Here is a 19,844-nt window from a genome sequence, read left to right as displayed (position 1 = left end):
TGTGTGTCAGTTTGCTATATTTGGTCTATATCACATTCACACCCATTTCATGATTCCATAATCCTTTTCCTATTTGGATTGTCAGTTATCACCACCATCAACAAGTGATCACAAATTCCACTAGGTATTAAGGCTCTTCTTGATACAGGCATTCACCTGCCTGCCAGGCTCAAAATCAAGGCCATCTTCTTCTTCTGGATGTAACATTCCCTCTTCTGGTAGGGCCAATAGGGCCCCACCACCCACATGTTTACTGTTACTAACAACAATAGTCTAATACAGCCATGTAGGTCTTTTTTCTTTGTTTCTCAGTTTGTTCCTAAATGATCTCTTTCCTCAGTTCCTGCAAAGCTGAGCCATGGTGATTCTTTTAGTTAAAAGCTGAATTACACGTGAACAAAGAAAGCTAAATGATCTAGCTGTCTTCCTCTTTGTCTGGACGTAATCATTCACTGAACCAAACAAATTAGGGCAGCATCATTTAGCCTCTCACAGTCTCTATCTTTTCCTTGATTTGCTGCACAAACCAAACATTTATTATAACAAGAGATCACCCTTTCCTCTTGTACCTTCATTGCTTATATAAACAAGCAATATCCTATCACTTCACCACTTCATTCCCATTCCCACTCTCTGAAAAATGGGGATTAAGCTTCTTTCACTTGTTCTGTTTCTGGGTTTGCTTATTCAGTTCTCATGGGCAGCAGTAGAGAAGAAGACATACATAGTTCATATGTCAAAATCAGAAATGCCAACAACTTATTCACTTCATTCAAATTGGTATGATTCATGTCTTAAATCTGTTTCAGACTCAGCTGAGATGTTGTACACATACAACACAATTATTCATGGGTTTTCAGCTCGGTTAACAGAAGAAGAAGCAGAATCACTCAGAACCCAGCAAGGAATTCTTTCTGTATTTCCAGAACAAGTCTACACACTGCATACAACTAGAACTCCATTGTTCTTAGGAATCGATAAATACGATGAATTAATTCCTGATGTGTCTGACTCAACCAGTAGTGATGTGGTAATTGGTGTTCTGGATACCGGTGCTTGGCCTGAAAGCAAAAGCTATGATGATAAAGGGATGGGTCCGATTCCGTCAAATTGGAAAGGAGAATGTGAAACTTCGAAAGATTTTCCTTCTACCAGTTGTAACAAGAAATTGATTGGAGCTAGATCTTTTTCAAAAGGTTATGAAGCTACATTAGGTCCAATTGATGAATCCGCAGAATCAAATTCTCCTAGAGATGATGACGGACACGGTACTCATACTTCAACTACAGCTGCAGGATCTGCTATCGCAAATGCTTCCGTATTCGGTTACGCATCCGGTACTGCCCGAGGAATGGCTTCACGAGCTAGAGTTGCTGTTTATAAAGTCTGTTGGAAGGGTGGTTGTTTTAGTCCTGATATTCTAGCAGCTATGGAGAAAGCTATTGAAGATGGTGTTCATGTCTTATCTTTATCACTTGGTGGTGGCAATTCTGAATATTACAGAGATTCTGTTGCAATTGGTGCTTTCACGGCCATGGAAAAAGGCATTCTTGTTTCTTGTTCAGCTGGTAATGCTGGTCCTACTCCTGATAGTCTTTCAAATGTTGCTCCATGGATTACTACTGTTGGTGCTGGAACTCTAGATCGTGATTTCCCTGCTTATATTAGTCTTGGTAATGGTAAAAATTATTCTGGTGTCTCACTTTATAACGGCAAACCATTACCCGATAAAATGGTGGAATTCGTCTATGCCGGCAATGCTAGTACTGCTTCTAATGGTAATTTATGTATGACCGGTACTTTGATACCGGAAAAAGTTGCCGGGAAAATTGTCTTCTGTGATAGGGGGATTAATGCAAGAGTTGCCAAAGGAGTTGTGGTTAAACAAGCTGGTGGAATTGGAATGGTTTTAGCCAATACAGCTGCGAACGGCGAAGAGTTAGTTGCCGATGCTCATCTGTTGCCGGCAAGTGGTGTGGGTGTGAAAGCTGCTGATGCAATCAAATCTTATCTATTCTCGGATCCTAATCCAACGGCTACGATTATGTTTGCTGGAACGAAAGTAGGCGTCCAGCCATCACCTGTTGTTGCTGCTTTTAGTTCAAGAGGACCAAATACAATCACGCCAGAGATACTAAAACCTGATCTGATTGCTCCAGGTGTCAACATCTTAGCGGGTTGGTCTGGTGCTGTCGGACCAACTGGATTAGCGTCGGATACAAGAAGAGTAGAGTTTAATATCATATCTGGTACGTCCATGTCGTGTCCGCATGTAAGTGGTCTAGCTGGATTACTAAAAGCTGCCCATCCTGAGTGGAGCCCCGCAGCCATAAGGTCCGCTTTGATGACTACATCATACAACTCGTATAAATCTGGTAAACCTATTCTAGATATCGCAACAGGTAACGCTTCTACACCGTTCGATCATGGTGCTGGGCATGTGGATCTAATTGCTGCCTTGGATCCTGGTTTGATTTATGATCTTAAAACTGAAGATTATCTCAATTTCTTGTGTGCGCTGGATTATACCTCGGCACAAATTCGCACTTTGGCGAAAAGTAACTTCACTTGTGATCCCCATAAGAAGTATAATGTTGCGGATTTGAATTATCCTTCATTCGGGGTGAATTCATACAGTACTGGTAGTGACGGTTCCACTCTGGTTGTTTTTCATACACGTACCTTGACGAATGTGGGCAGTCCGGGAACGTATAAGGTTTCGTCGGCGATCACTACTACAGGTCCGGGTAAGGAGGCAGTTAAAATCTCAATTGAACCTGATACTTTGACTTTCACAAAAATGTATGAGAAGCTGAGTTATGAGGTTGTATTTACTACGACTACAATGCCTTCCGGCACAAATGTTTTCGGTCGTATCGAATGGTCGGATGGTAAACACATTGTCGATAGTCCGGTTGCAGTTACTTGGAATTAGAAGGTGGAAATATGACGAAACCGGAAGAAATGGCCGTTAACTTTATGGCTTAATTAATTTGATGTTTTCCGACACGTAATTAGTGTTAGTTTTATTAGTAATTTGCTCTATAAATCTTCTCTATTAGTATTATTCATTAGGGTTATCTGATCATACGTATGCAAGAAAACTATGAAATGGTGAAGTAATTCAGAGGGTCATTGTAGCAAAATATGTAAGAGGATGATTGAAAATGAATATACATATATACACAGTAACAAGTTTCTTGTTTCTACTCTTTTCATGCACTTTATCTCATCTAATTGGAGACCATGGCAGCTGGGTACAGGGTGCATATACTAGTATATGTGTTTGAGTCTTTCGACATTTTTCTCATTTCGGTTGGAAAATTTTATTTCGAGCAATGTCTCCAATATGGGATAGAATTAGTTGAAGTGAAGACTTCTACAATGAAGTTGGTTGTTGAACTTCATTGACAAACAAGGCTTCTTGAATTAAGATAATTTTCAAATTTGAAGATAGAGAATTCATAAACTAATATTCTGTCTTTTTGGAAAGCAGTATATAAATAAGAGCGGTGCTATCGGGCACGACAATTTATCTATAAATAATAGTAGGACAAAGCTGTTAGCTAGTGTAGCTTTTTTCGTTTGATCGCTTGTTGGCTATAACGTAGCAAATGGAGGTTTTCATATATGTATGGGATCTTGTTCATGCACATGACAATTTTTCTAAGATAACCTTTATGTCTCATCCCCTAATTAAAAAATTTGAAGGTACCTGATGTAAACAATGAGCAATATTGTTATACCGTGCAATGGATTTTTTTTTTTTTGTACAAATTGATCTAAATCGTGAATGTCATAGATATCATATCATATATTTCAGACCAAGGTGCAGACTTTCCATACGAGCTGATGAAGGGAATCCAGCTCAAACACGCACTGTGTATGCAAAATCTATTCTCGGTTTTCAGAGTGAACTGAGTATTTGAAAAGGAAGACATCTATTCTTTAACCGGGAATCTTTCACTATTTTACTTTTGTGTCATCGGGGGGAAGGACGCTGGTTACCTTGTCGGAGATTCATCATCTTATCATGGAATCCAATATGAATTTGTTAATTATTAATATATGTACTTCATTAAAGTATAATGCAGTGGGCTCATGTTTACGTCCTTTCTTTTGTTCATCATTGAACTGCATGTTGGAAATTTGGAACGAGAACATGCACTTATTATGATTTGTCGCAGTACTACTAGCTTATCTCGATCGACTTATTAGTGGACGACAAAATCATCTCACATCTAATAGTAGCACCAAGAAGGCAAGGACGAATAGTAAATCGACTAAGGAACCAATACGCCTGTCAAAGTGGAAACATCTCTCTTTCTCAATGGGGCTGCGTTTTAGCTTATTTGTGATCTGGTTTTTGCTATTTGTCGTCTCACTCTCCTGTTTATGCCACATTCCTATTGTACGGAAAAAGTCCTTCTATCATCAATGCGGAGAAATTTTGCTAGCTGGGGACAATCGACTAGCCGGGGACAATCGACCGCAGCCTATTCTTGGCAACTTTTTCTTCTTCAAATCATTGCAATCAACCGGGGAACTGTTATGTACCATGACAGCCTTTAGCAATTTTCAGAGTGCCTGGGTAAAAAGGACTCATAGTCACCAAAGAAGTGACTAGGAATAAAAAAGACAATTACATGGATGTGTGAGCACTACAAGATCGCAGCACCCTATAGTTATGGCATAAACCCCTACTAGTGCCGCGATAACCTATGTAGCAAGAAGTCTCTATTGCAGCACCAATCTTATTGCTGCAACAAAAGATTATACTTTTTTGCCGCTTTTTACATATTGTTGTTACAGTTGTGTGGCAAAAATTTCATTTTGCAACAGTAAATTATAGCTTTTAGCTGCAGCTGAAAAGTACTGTGATTAAAATTTGCTTTTGCAACACCTATATTGAAGGTGTGGCAATATATGGTGTAGCAATAGCTATATTTTCTTGTAGTGGAGCCACAACATCCCAGTTACAAATTAGGGTTGAGAGACTAAACCCCGAGAATATGTATGTGTTTATAGTCCAATTATATAACAAAGACTTAACCTCTACCTCTACAATGATCTGTTTAGTATTTTTAGAAATATTCTTATAAAGCCTATTGTTCTGTTCTCTCTATACTCAACCATATAGCGAAAGGTAGATAACCCCAGAGGTGCTTGAGTCTGTTTTTACCTTTTTTGTGCTTTCATTCTCATAATGTTCTTCTAACATCACTGGAGAAGACCCACCTGACTCTAAACCTGCTCAGAAAGTAAGACCAAATTTGATAAGTAATTTGGCAGTGTAAGAACAAATGAGAGTTATTCTCTTCATGTTGTCCACAGAGCAGGCAATTTGAATCCTGAGTAATACCAGCACTAAACAAATAATGCAGCGCTGGAGCACCATTATAACATAAAGTCCACACCAAGAAAGAGACCTTTAGTGGAATTTTTGGATTCCATAATTGCTTGCCAGGGAAAGAAAGAAAACCTTTTGTTTCTTAAGCAGAATATACACTCGCTACAGAGAAGCCTTTACCATTGCCACATCTCCAATGTCTGACATTCTCAGCTGCAGAAATAACACTACTAGTACCTGGATCACCAATGAGATGCAGCAATTGAACCACTTCTAGTATTTCATTTTCATTCATAGATCTTGAAAACTTCAGATCCCAAGCATCTTGAGGAGAAATCATGTCTTTCACCCATTTTTGCTTTTAGAGAGCTTAAATAGTCTAGGAAAAACCAGACTTAAAGATTGATTTCCTACCCAAATATCATCTCAAAAACAGGTACTACTGCCATCACCAATAATCACAGAAGTGCCAGACATAACAAAATCTTTAACTTTAAGAATTTCATCCCATAAACTTAAACAAACTGACATGTTAGTCTGCCTTGGAGAGAAGGCTTAAGTTGAACGCTAAACTTTTGATTAACTATCCTTCGCCATAAAGCTTGTTTTTCATTACCATATATCTATATCCATTTAGCATGTAGATCTTTATTTACCAGTTGCAACTTCTTTAAACCAATTCCACCCCTGAATTTAGGTAAATTGACTGATGACCATGCCACCCATCTTTTGTTCTTAGAGTTAACACTAGAACCCCACAAGAAATTCCTCATAATTCTTTATATCTCCTTACCCACACTAACTGGCATCTGGTACGTAGAGAGATAATACATTGGGAGGCTAGCCAACACACTCTGGATTAAGACTAATCTCTGTCTCTTAGATAAGTATGTTCTCTTCCATCCATACAGTTTCTGATGCAGCTTCTGAATGATTTCTGACCAAACCTCTCTGTACTTAGATTTACTTTCAAGCTTGATGCCTAGATAATTCATTGACAACTGAGACATATTACATCCAAAAATATCTGCACATACCTCCCCATTGTGTAATTGTCCTAGGCCAACAATGGTACTTTTTTCTGAAATTTACTTTTAAACCAGGGATAGCCTCAAAAGCCCATAGTGTTTTTTAGATTTTGCACCTGCAGCTCATTATTATCCAGAAAAACAATCAGGTCATCAACAAAGTGTAGTTGAGTTATCACAGTACCTTGATTTGACACCTTGAAGCCAGAGGTCAAATCTTGAGCAGCAACAGCTTTAAACATTTGAGGTAAGACTTCTGTTACTAAGATAAATAGAAAAGATGAAATTGGGTAACCTTGCCTAATCCCTTTTTGACTTTTAAATAAATTTGTTGATTCACCTTTTAAGAGAACAACAAATCTGGGTGTTGTAATACACCTTTTAATCCAACTTCTCCATCTGCAACCAAAGCCAAACCTATCTATAGAAGTATCTGTACAACCCCAATTCACATTATCAAAGGCTTTCACAAAGTCTACCTTGCAAATAATACATGTCTCCTCTTCTCTCAGTCTTGAGTCAATTAATTCAGAAGCAATCAAAATCCCGTCATGGATTTGTCTACCATGCACAAATGCTCCCTGAAAATCAGATATAATTGAAGGCATCATAACTTTCATTCTTTCAACCAACATCTTTGAGATAATCTTATACACACTACTAATTATACTTATATGTCTAAAATTGTGTAAAGAGACTGTACCATTGCACTTAGGAATTAAAGTGATATTATGCAATTGATTCTCCAATCCAGAGTACTTGTCAGTTCAAACTCCTTCACTACTGCCATTAAGTCAACTTTAACAATCTCCCAAGCATACCTATAAAACTCCATAGTGAAACCATCTGGACCAGGACTTTTGTTTGCACCAAAATGATCCACAACATTTTTAACTTCCTATTTAGAGAAGGGTTTCTCGAAAAATCACACTTTCCATTACTGAAATTTTTGGCATCTCTAACTGCTCAAAAGAAGGTCTAGACTTATGCTTTTCAGAAAATAATGAAGGATAGAAAGACTTTGTTTCCTCAGTAATTTTATTCTTATCATAAGTTAATACCCCATAAATTTTTAAGCAGTTAATACCGCTATGCTTGAACTTGAAAGAAGCAATCTGATGTAAATATGAAGAATTTCTTTCAGCATCTTTAATCCAGTTTTCTTTGGCTCTTTGACTGATTCTTCTAGCTAAATTTAAAGATAAAGCAGCATGTTGCACTTTAGCTTGTTCCCTAGATACTACCTCATCATCAGATAACAATTGTATTTCTTCTAAATTATCAAGCACATCAATTTCCAACTCAAGATTATCCAGTTTTTCCTGTAAGTTCCCAAAGGTCTGTTTCTGCCAATTCTTAATGATAACTTTAAGAGCTTGTAGCTTCTTTGCAATATAAAACTTGGTTTACCAGTGAAAACCAGATTGTTCCACCAAGTTCTAAGACAACTCAAAAAATCTAGATGATAAAGAGTAAAATTATCAAACCCGAATGGGGATTTTAACTTGTCTCCAGAATTGCAGCATAACATGATTGGAGTGCGATCTGAAATAGGTCGCTTCAATCTCATTTGTAAAAGTGCAGGGCGAGCCTGGAAATCTGGTGAAAGCAAAAATATGTCTAATCTTACCAACAAGTGAGGTTTCTGGAAATTAGTCCAAGTGAATCTTCCTCCAGATAGTGGCAAGCAAATTAGGGAGAATGGTTGACAAACGATTTGAAACACTTCATATTAACCTCGCAGTAAAATCCCCGCCTCCCCCCTCCCTCCCCCCCCCCCATAAGCCAAGAATCATAAAAAAATAAGTCGAATGTCTTTCAATTCTTGCCAAAAATGAGAATAATAACCAGGATCAGCTACTCCATATAAAACAGTAAGCATCCACACAAAGTCATACAATTGCATTCCTGAATTTTATAAAAACAGAAAACGCACCAAGCAAATGATCTTCCATAGCTACCACACCTTCCTTCCACATTACAATAATACCACCAGAAGCTCCTTCAAATGCTAAATAAATGTAATTACATCTATTACTTCCCCAAAGAGATCTAATGAGACAATCATCCACCATCACCTTTTTTGATTCCTGAATAGTGACAATAGTAGGGTTGTTCTTCCTAATTGCACTTCTGATTGCAACCACTTTAGGGTCTTGCACTAAACCCCTAATATTCCAACTTAAAATCGTGCTCCATTAAGAAACCATTTCGACCCCAGTAACAATAGGATTAAACACATCTTATACATCAATATTCTCCTCTTCAAATGTATAATTAACTTCCTCAATTTGAGCTTCATCCTCTAACATCATTTGAATATCCACATCAGAATCATAATTTGTGATACCATCATCATCCTCTTCTAGTGGTTTTTCTATATTCACACTAGAGATTATATCCCTTTCTAGGAGTTCTCTACATATTTCAGCCATGGATGGGTGTGGTATGGATAAACCCAATCTCTTGTTGAATTGAATTTGTGATTCAATTTTAGAATTTACCTTTCCAAAATCCTGGACATTCTCTTGAGATACAATATTTTGAGAAGTGAGAGACAAATCTGACCATTCAGAATCAATTGGAACATGGGAAGGAGTTCCATCCAAAGATGTAGAGCCAATATGAGGGCCTAAAGTCGCGCCCGATATCACTCCCCCCATATGGCCCATATCTTGTCCCAAATTATGTGTCGGGTCATGGACAGGAGTTCCACTCTATAATAGTGTAGACCTGAAATCCAAATCACTATTCGGGTCCCTGGATATCACTCTCCCCATCTGGTGCATATGAATGCCAAATACGATTCCTTTCCTCTAATCGTGACCCATGGAATACGAACCTCTATCTCAGGTCCATTCTCCTTATGGTTCACCTCTGACAAATCCTTATTAATTAAATTATCCCTTAACTGTCGCTTCTCCAAATTTTATTCAGCTTTGATAGGGCCGAATTAGACGCGGTATAATTTGAATTTGAAAAATTAGAGATGGAGTACTTAGAGCAACTGCAGTGGTGCGATCAAAACCAAAGATCAAAGATCAAAAAAAAAGACCAAAATTTGGGTTTAGTCCGTGTTGTGACGCAACGGTACATGATTAAAATTTCGTCAGGCGGACTTTAAAAGTCCGCCCCAATTTTTTTCTATAAAATTTCATCAGGCGGACTTTAAAAGTCCGCCCCATTTTTTGTAAATTTAAAGTCCGCCCGATTAAAATTTCATCAGGCGGACTTTAAAAGTCCGCCCCATTCTTTATAACTTTCATCAGGCGGACTTTAAAAGTCCGCCTCATTCTTTTTTTTTTTTATTTAATTAAAATTTCATCGGGCGTAATTTAAATCTCCGCCCGTTAACAAGCGTACTTTAAATTTACGCCCAGCAACAAGGGTACTTTAAATTTACGCCCGACTATATTAGAATTTGGGATTTGGTCGCGACCATATTTGGTCTGGAATTTGATCTTTGGTTGGGATTTGATCTTTACTCCGTCCTACTGTGTTACGATCTCATCCCAAATTTTTGGTTATACTCGCCCACTGTGGATGCTCTTAGAGGACTGAGTTGCCGGCGTAGAATGAGGTCTTGAATATTTTGTCTTAAGATTTGCCGAATTTGTAGCTCTCGATTTGGAAAACTTTGACTGGCTAGAATGATCAGTCAAATCTACGATCACATATTTGATTTTAGGTTTATGATTTGATGGATAATCTTGATTCCATTCGATGCTTAACCATATACCTTGGAAACAAACTGCAACAGGAATATTTTTTAGATGTGCCTTTATCTTGATCTTACAACTGTTGAGTTTAGTGAGATCCCTTGAAGAAGAATGGATATCTAAAAAACTTACCCCATGAACCACTTATAGATTCAAACGACGTAGGATCCACAGATGGAAAGGAAAACCTCGAATTCATATCCAATGTTCTTCATCTGTTCACAGTGTTTTTTTAATATACGCATCCTTCATTATCCATTGCCTGATAGAAATCTTTGTTTTACCCAAAAATAATAATTTCTCCTCCACAAAATGGTCAAAACTAACTTTTGTAGGAGCCAACAGAAAAGCTAGATTATTATTAATTTACACACCGCAGGAAATATCACTAGACCATTTGTGAATTTTCTTTAAATTTCTGTCGATGGTGGTTTTTAGCTTAGAGTTAAAATCGTAAAACCTTAGTCAGACAGTGACGTCGCACTTGAATAACAATGGCACTACTAGCACATTTATTGAACCATTCAACATGACTACGTAAAATTACCGGGGTACCTTTTTTTATATATATGCCATGCTCCACGGTGGAGCCCTCGGTACTGACTGGCATCATCTCTACACATGCCATCCACGCATGCTAGCCAAACGTGCCAATGGCATGCCATGCCAGCCACACCACAGTGCCAATGACATGCCATGTAAGCCACATCTCCGCGCCAAGGCATGCCAACCATGCCAGCCGCACCACGGTTCCAATGGCATAGCATGCCAGCCACATCTCCGCGCCAAGGCATGCCAACCATGCCAGCCGCACCACAGTGCCAATGGCATGCCATGCCAGCCGCATCTCCACGCCAAGGAATGCCAACCATGCCAGCCGCACCACTGTGCCAAAGGTATGCCATGCCAGCCACATCTCCACGCCAAGGCATGCCAACCATGCGGCCCTACCACCATGCCGCTGGCTTCCAAATGAAGGGTTGCAACAATCAACGACTACCCTTCCATCTGAGATGCAGATCTCAGCCATACAAGTTCGCCACCTAACGCATGGCAACTTCCGGCCCAAGGCCAAACATCACGGTTTATGCTAAAACCCTAATTTTGGCCGCGCCTAAAACATGCCAAAGCCATGCGGCCCTACCACCATGCCGCTGGATGCCAAACGAAGGGTTGCAACAATCAACGGCTACCCTCCCATCTGAGATGCAGATCTCATCCGTACAAGTTCGCCACCTAACGCATGGCAACTTCCGTCCCAAGCCCAAACATCACGGTTTATGCCAAAACCCTAATTTTGGCCGCACCTAAAACATGCCAAAGCCATGCGGCCCTACCACCATGCCGCTGCCTGCCAAACGAAGGGTTGCAACAATCAACGGCTATCCTTCCATCTTAGATGCAGATCTCAGCCGTACAAGTTCGCCACCTAACGCATGGAAACTTCCGGCCCAAGGCCAAACATTACAGTTTATGCCAAAACCCTAATTTTGAACGCGCCTAAAACATGCCAAAGCCATGCGGCCCTACCACCATGTCGTTGGCTGCCAAACGAAGGGTTGCAAAAATCACCGGGCGCCCTTCCTCCTGAGATGCAAATCTCAGCCGTACAAGCTTTCCATCAAACACATGGCCAGTTTTGTCCCAATGCGAAGCACTAATTTTGATCGCACCTAAATTATGACAAAACCCTAGTTTTGGCCGCGCCTAAACAACGCCAAAATCCTAGCTCGGCCGCGCCTAAACCATGCCACTGGCTGCAAACGAAGGGTTGCAACAATCAACGACCACTCTTCCTCCTGAGATACGAATCTCAGCCATACAAACTTGCCACCAAAAGATTTATGGCAATCTCTTGGCCACGATGCCAAAACCCTAATTTGGCTGTGCCAAGAGCATGCAAGCGCTGCAACCATGCCGCTAGTTGCCAAACGAAGGGTTGCAACAATCTACGACTACTCTTCCTCTTGAGATGCAGATCTCATCCGTAAAAACCTGCCACCATACGACTCGTGGCAATGTCTTGGCTGCAATACTAACTATTGGTCACGGCACCAACTTGGCTGCGATGCTAACTCTCTGGTCACGGCACCAACCTGGATACGATGCCTATTATTTGGTCACGACACCAACTTGGCTACAAATTCCAAATCATTTGGCCATGCCACACGTAGCAACATGCTACACATTTTTCACGAAAACACTCGAGACATCAAAACATGTCATAAACTGGGGGATGTTCATCATGGTATTGGTCTGGCGGTTTACAGTGTGCGGCGTACACTACGCCCGTTACATGAAAGTGTCATAAGGGTGAGGCGGTTAGTAAATACAAGAAGTAATGGTGAACCGTTTCCTTTATTATGGAAACATCAATTACAGGCGTTACCCGTTACCATTTTCTTCCATTTACTCAACCGTTTCCATTTCTTACGAGACCATGGTACGTTTTGTTGCGACTTGTATAAATAGGTCCCACCTATTTCCACCAAACACAAGTTTTTGGGTCAGGAGAATACAACTCTCGGAAATCACTTGTTATCTTTCCCATCTGTTAGCTTTCCTCTTTCTGATACAAGTCGTCAAACAAATACTCTTCCCAAATCAACTATTCTGGTCTCAACACTCTCTTCGCTTCCCTCCCTAGACCAAACCTTCTCCTTCACTTTGTGACCGAAGCGAGTCTGGAACGTCCATTTCTTGGTTTAGGCCAGATTTGTATAGATTGATTTCTCGAATCAAAGTACTCCCTTGCAGTACATTGTTTAGGTTTTAGACTCGTTTCTTACCCACACACACACACGAAATTACCGAAATCATCAGAAACCGTTTTCACCCTCAAACAATTGGCGACCACAGTGGGAGCTTAATCTCTCGGTTACAATATCAATTTCCAATTCCCGATTTCATTCTTCAACCCAGATTCTAAGATGGTGAAAGCAAACGATCCGCTCGGGGATCAATGGCTCAGTCACCAAACGGCTCAGTTACCAGTTATTACACGACAAGGAGTGACTGGGGACTTCTCGCAGTCAGGACGGCGTCGCCCATAAAACTATGGCGGACATGCCTATGGCTAGGGTTTGCACCAAAAACAGAAGAGCAAACATAAATAAGAAACACGGAGATACGTACCTGGAATTTGTATGCCTGCTTTATTGCTACCACTCTGCCGCTAGCACCAAGACATAGAAACGAAGTCAATAATACGAGCGCTAACAGCTTGTGTCCTTCCAGCGCTGGCAGCTTGCATATTTTCCAGCGCTAACAGCTTGCGCCCTTCCAGCGCCGACAGCTTGCATCTTTTCCAGTGCTAACAACTTGCGTCCTTCCAGCGCCGACAGCTTGCATCTTTTCCAACGCTAACAACTTGCGTCCTTCCAGCGCCGACAACTTGCATCTTTTCCAACGCTAAAAACTTGCGTCCTTCCAGCGACGACAACTTGCATCTTTTCCAGCGCTAACAGCTTGCGTCATTCTAGCACCGTCAGCTTGCATCTCTTCCAGTGCTAACAGCTTGCATCCTTCTAGCGCCGACAGCTTGTATCTTTCCAGCGCTAACAGCTTACATCTTTCCAGCGCCAGCAGCTTACACCCTTCCAGCGCAACTTCTCATCTCATAGCCGATTGCACAAACAGCTCCGCGTCCCAAGCCGAGCCAACGACGTTGACGGCTCACCAAGCCAAGATGGCGCACGCCGAGCCAATGCTAGCGGCTCCATTTCAAAACCAACACCGGCGGCTCCATGTCAAGCCGACGCCAATAGCTCGCGTCCTAGCCAGCAGCGCCATGGGCCATTCTTTAGCCGTCCGGGGCAGTGCCATCCCCCTTTCCATAGCCAGCCAGAGCATCGTCTCATGGAACAAGTTACTGCCACCACTACCGATCAGTAGCCAAAGTTACAGCGCTGACGCCAACACTCAATGGCCAAACCAAATTTATGCAAACTGCGAATGCAAGGATCACAAATTCTTCATGCATCCTAACAAAGTGATATTAATACGCCACCTGTCAACACCAACGACGCAGAATGTCCCTTTAGGCGTTACACCTCCGATCACCAGAGCCAAAGCCGCTTCCGCCGCCCCTAACGTTTCTTCAAGTATGACAACTCCAACCGTCATCAGAGCCGCTGCTACTCCACCATCAGGACGAGAGATTGGAGGAGCCAGAAGAATCTGACCTCCTTTTACCGTTGTTGATTTGATCGAAAGATGAAAGGATCTCGTAAGGCTCAGACATACATGGCTACAACTCAGAAAGAGATACCTATTTTCCTCAAGACACTAACGGAGCGTCCACCACAGGAGTCACGTCAACCCCAGATGGAGATGGCAAGGAATATTTTTAACATCCGGTGTAGGCACTTCAACAGGACGTGCGTTTATAGACGAAGAAGCTCGCGTTGCTCTTGAACTCCAAGTACAAGGGAGTCAGCAATCCAATTTCATCACACGTGAAGATCAGGAACGACTTTTCCAAAATCGAGGCAAAGAAAATCAACAACTTTCCTGAGTTCACAAAGACTCTCTTCCTGTCAGGAGCTGCATGATTTCCGGGGACTTCGCCCACAAAATCGTGATGTCTATGATGAAACACTTATATGAGATTCTATATTTCGCCAAGGCACAGCGTCAGGACATATTTACAGCCCTCAACCGCACTGCATCAGGAAAACAGTTGTTTTCCAGTCAGAGAAGTCATTCCCAAACCCCAACCTCTCCTAGAAAGCACGATTGATAGATGGAACTGGGAACTCCTAACCACTGTTCTCTTGAAGGGTGTCCAGTTTGACAACATGCTGATTGACGTAGCCGCTCCGCTTCAACGTTCGCTCCAGCAGCCGCTCCGCTTCAGCGTTCTCTCCATAATTTGCTCTAGGATCCGAAGCCGAAGCTTCAGCGTTTGTCTCTTTAAGTTTCAACGTCCTCTCCACGAGTTGAGGCCGCTTCAACACCTCTCCCTCCTGCCAAGGATCGTACCGTGGCCGCCATTCCTTTCTGCAAAGGGTCGTGCCACCATACTCCCCATGTCAAGGATCATGATCGCAGCCAACAAATCTTCGTACTCATGGCCACCTTTTGATTCATTCCGCTAAAACTTGTGATCATGGACAGTTTGCTCGCTGACACATCCAACCAATCCTTTTACTTCCATGGATGCCTATATAATTCCATCCAGCCTACTTTGTTCCCACGACAATGTAGTCTCCTCTGATTACATCTGCTGCCAAGAACTGTTGTCGCTCATTATTTGATACCATCCAGAGCTTCACCGCAGCAGCAATCACTACAAAGGTAACCCGTACTCCTCCATATTTTAGTTTCATGTGGAAGAAGTAACAAAATCACCAGTACAACCGCACGATGGTGATGTATTTATCATGGTCAACCCACTGACCATACAAGATGGAAACATGTAAACCATACTTGGGGACTGAGCATCTACACAAAATCCTTTCATTGTCAAAGCTCAGAAGACACAGTCAACCAAAACCCTTAGCCACAACAAGGTCATCTACTCTTCATGGGTGTAGCGCAAGAATATCATCACCTCTCTGCCTAGAAGAACCGTCGACACTTTACGAGGCCGCGGTGGATCCCAAGCCTGCTCAGAGGAAAACATCTTCAGAAACTAAAGAAAAATGCGACTGGGACTGCTCATCGCAGTCCATCCGACGAACATCAAAGACTCATGAGATAACTCCAGAGACGCGGCTGAAACATTTTCTTGAAGAAACATATGGAGCCACGATAAACAACATAACTCTCTCATTCTTACCTCTTCGTTATCCAGAATATTTCGTCTATGTGATATCCTAAGCATCCCAGCGTCATATCCAGAAGAGTACAACAAGCTTGTATCAAACCCCGTGGACATGGATTCAAGGCGATGCAATGAAAGTAGTCTACCCATGGGGACTACCGGCATGGGACACTTTCACTCCCCTCAACCTGGTTATTTCTGATTTCAACATCATCACTGCCGAAGTTTTACGAGCCGCAGGAATTTCTCAACATGAAGCCGTACATGTACATCTAAGACTCCAAAATCACGCCATAAAGATACATTCACATACTCGGCCATGCCATCGGATCTAACATAAATATAACTGGGGACTGCTCACCGCATCCCATTCCATGCGATAGTCCAAGATTCAGAAGCTGGTTCGAAGGACGTCTCTTGGAACAAAGTCCTTGAAGACTTGATAGCAGCACATCGGCAACATAATGTCTCCCAACTCATCTATTCCATCCTATGGATTCAGAAGATTTCTACCATACAATCATGCACAGCATATCATCGCCGCGATCAGAAAGTCCAGACACTGAACAACCTAAAGTCAAGGATGGACCGAAAATGCAACCACAATCCCCAAGATTAGTCCTGACATGATCATTGCCGAGCATATATTTCATCCATCCATCCCAATAATGCAATGGAGTTCGGCAAATTTTGGAATCCACTGGAGAGACACTGCAGGAGAAAGCACGGATTCAAACGAGCAACAGAAAACAGAAGAGGGTCGATACCTCTTTTCATGCGGACGGAGTTTCTATAGTTTGAAATGAATAAAGATTCCTTCTTGCTCCATGAACGGGAATAGATGACTGGGCGCGACTATGCCACCTCGGGGCCGTAACATCCCTCCTGGATTCTTCCTGAGTTTTGTTGTCGGACTATTTTCACCTCCTAAACGAGCTCAAAACCTAAATATTCTCGCGTAGGGATATATGAAATTCTTTTCCGTTCAGAATGGATGGAGGACCGTCAAAATCCGAGTTCGTACGACAATTCTACAACGATTTTAGTAAGGAGCGCTAATTAGGGTTTCGGCATGCCAAATCCTAATTTAGACAAAGTTTTCAGGCGCCATCACCACCGTTTAGTAGCCGAAGTTCCAAAATCAGTTCCCATCCTTCCACGGATCTTAAGCCATTCGCCATCCTTACAAGGAACTGAAGCCAGTCGTCATCCTTCCACGGGACTGAAGCCAGTTTCCACCATTCCGCGGACTGAAGCCAGTTTCTACCTGGACCGAAGACAGTTTCCACCTCTACCACTCAGCGGCCTAGCTAGCAGCACCACGAGCAGAATCTACGCAAATCCACCAACACAAGAATCACGAATTCTCCTTACCTCTCGAAAAAGGTTAGCCGAATCTTCCTGACCATTTTTCATGACTTGCCATTTCGATTTTGTTCTTGTCTGTCACCATCTTATGCTTACCTCGCAACAATGCCCCTATTTCGAGCTAAGCAGAGGACTTAATGTTGATGGTGGTTTTTATCTTAGGGTTAAAATCATAAAACCTTAGTCAGACAGTGATGTCGCACTTGAATAATAATGTCACCACTAGCACATTTATTGAACCATTTAACATGATTGCGTAAAATTACTGGGGTACCTTTTTTTTATGTATATGCCATGCTCCACGGCAGAGCCATCGGTACTGACTGGCATCATCTCTACACATGCCATCCAGGCATGCTAGCCAAACGTGCCAATGGCATGCCATGCTAGCCACATCTCCGCGCCAAGGCATGCCAACCATGCCAGCCGCACCACAGTGTCAATGGCATGCTGTGCAAGCGACATATCCATGCCAAGGAATGCCAACCGTGTCAGCGGAACCACTGTGCCAAAGCCATGCGGCCCTACCACCATGCTGCTGGCTGCCAAACGAAGGGTTGCAATAATCAACGGCTACCCTTCCATCTGAGATGCAGATCTCAGCCGTACAAGTTTGCCACCTAATGCATGGCAACTTCCGGGCCAAGGCCAACCATCACGGTTTACGCCAAAAACCCTAATTTTGGCCGCGCCTAAAACATGCCAAAGCCATGCGGCCCTACCACCATGCCGCTGGCTGCCAAACGAAGGGTTGCAACAATCAACGACTACTCTCCCATCCGAGATGCAGATCTCAGCCGTACAAGTTCGCCACCTAACGCATGGCAACTTCCGTCCCAAGCCCAAACATCACGGTTTATGCCAAAACCCTAATTTTGGCCGCGCCTAAAACATGCCAAAGCCATGCGGCCCTACCACCATGCCGCTGGCTGCCAAACGAAGGATTACAACAATCAACGACTACCCTTCCATCTGAGATGCAGATCTCAGCCGTACAAGTTCGCCACCTAACGCATGGAAACTTCTGGCCCAAGGCCAAACATCACAGTTTATGCCAAAATCCTAATTTTGGCCGCGCCTAAAACATGGCAAAGCCATGCCGCCCTACCACCATGCCGCTGGCTTCCAAACGAAGGGTTGCAACAATTACCGGGCGCCCTTCCTCCTGAGATGAAAATCTCAGCCGTACAAGCTTGCCATCAAACGCATGGCCACTTTTGGCCCAATGCGAAGCACTAATTTTGACCGCACCTATGCCAAAACCCTAGTTTTGGCTGCGCCTAAACAACGCCAAAATCCTAGCTCGGCCGCGCCTAAACCATGCCACTGGATGCAAACGAAGGGTTGTAATAATCAACGACCACCCTTCCTCTCGAGATACGAATCTCATCCATACAAACTTTCCACCAAACGATTTATGGCAATCTCTTGGCCACGGTGCCATTTTTTGGCCACGACGCCAAAACCCTAATTTGGCCGTGCCAAGAGCATGCAAGCGCTGCAACCATGCCGCTGGTTTCCAAACGAAGGGTTGCAACAATCTACGGCTACGCTTCCTCCTGAGATGCAGATCTCATCCGTACAAACCTGCCACCATACGACTCGTGGCAATGTCTTGGCTGCGATGCTAACTCTTGGTCATGACACCAACTTGGATGCCATGCTAACTCTCTGGTCATGACACCAACCTGTTTACGATGCCTATTATTTGGCTACAAACGCCAAATCCTTTGGCCATGCTACACATTTTTCACGAAAACACTCGAGACATCAAAACATGTCATAAACTGGGGGATGCTCATCATGGTATTGGTCTGGCGGTTTACAGTGTGCAGCGTACACTACGCCCGTTACAGGAAAGTGTCATAAGGGTGAGGCGGTTAGTAAATACAAGAAGTAATGGTGAAACGTTTCCTTCATTATGGAAACATCAATTCCAGGCGTTACCCTTTACCATTTTCTTCCGTTTACTCAACCGTTTCCATTTCTTGCGAGACCAGGGTACGTTTCGTTGCGACTTGTATAAATAGGTCTCACCTATTTCCACCAAACACAAGTTTTTGGGTCAGGAGAATACAACTCTCGGAAATCACTTTTTATCTTTCCCATCTGTTAGCTTTCCTCTTTCTGATACAAGTCGTCAAACAAATACTCTTCCCAAATCAAATATTCGGGTCTCAACACTCTCTTCGCTTCCCTCCCTAGACCAAACCTTCTCATTCACTTTGTGACCGAAGCGAGTCTGGAACGTCCATTTCTTGGTTTAGGCCAGATTTGTATAGATTGATTTCTCGAATCAAAGTACTCCCTTGCAGTACATTGTTTAGGTTTTAGACTCGTTTCTCAACCACACACTCGAAATTACCGAAATCAGCAGAAACCGTTTTCACCCTTAAACAATTGGCGACCACAGTGGGATCTTAATCTCTCGGTTACAATATCAATTTCCAATTCCCGATTTCATTCTTCAACCCAGATTCTAAGATGGTGAAAGCAAACGATCCGCTCGGGGATGGTCACCAAACGGCTCAGTTACCAGTTATCACACGACAAGGGGTGACTTGGGACTTCTAAGATGGTGAAAGCAAACGATCCGCTCGGGGATCAATGGC

The 19,844-nt window shown here is 42.5% G+C and overlaps 1 protein-coding gene across 1 annotated transcript; it reads left to right on the top strand.

Moving 5' to 3' along the window:
* Positions 1-294: 294 nt before the first annotated feature.
* On the top strand, positions 295-3,209 carry LOC113289223 (subtilisin-like protease SBT1.7). Its single transcript, XM_026538423.1, has one exon. The coding sequence runs from the start codon at positions 641-643 to the stop codon at positions 2,933-2,935; it is 2,295 nt and encodes a 764-aa protein (XP_026394208.1). The 5' UTR covers positions 295-640; the 3' UTR covers positions 2,936-3,209.
* The last annotated feature ends 16,635 nt before the right edge of the window (positions 3,210-19,844 follow it).

The sequence above is a fragment of the Papaver somniferum genome, chromosome 6 (genome assembly GCF_003573695.1).
Source record: "Papaver somniferum cultivar HN1 chromosome 6, ASM357369v1, whole genome shotgun sequence".
Classification (NCBI taxonomy): domain Eukaryota; kingdom Viridiplantae; phylum Streptophyta; class Magnoliopsida; order Ranunculales; family Papaveraceae; genus Papaver; species Papaver somniferum.
The sequence above is the reverse complement of the archived record's forward strand: the minus strand, read 5'-3'. Positions and strand labels throughout refer to the sequence as shown.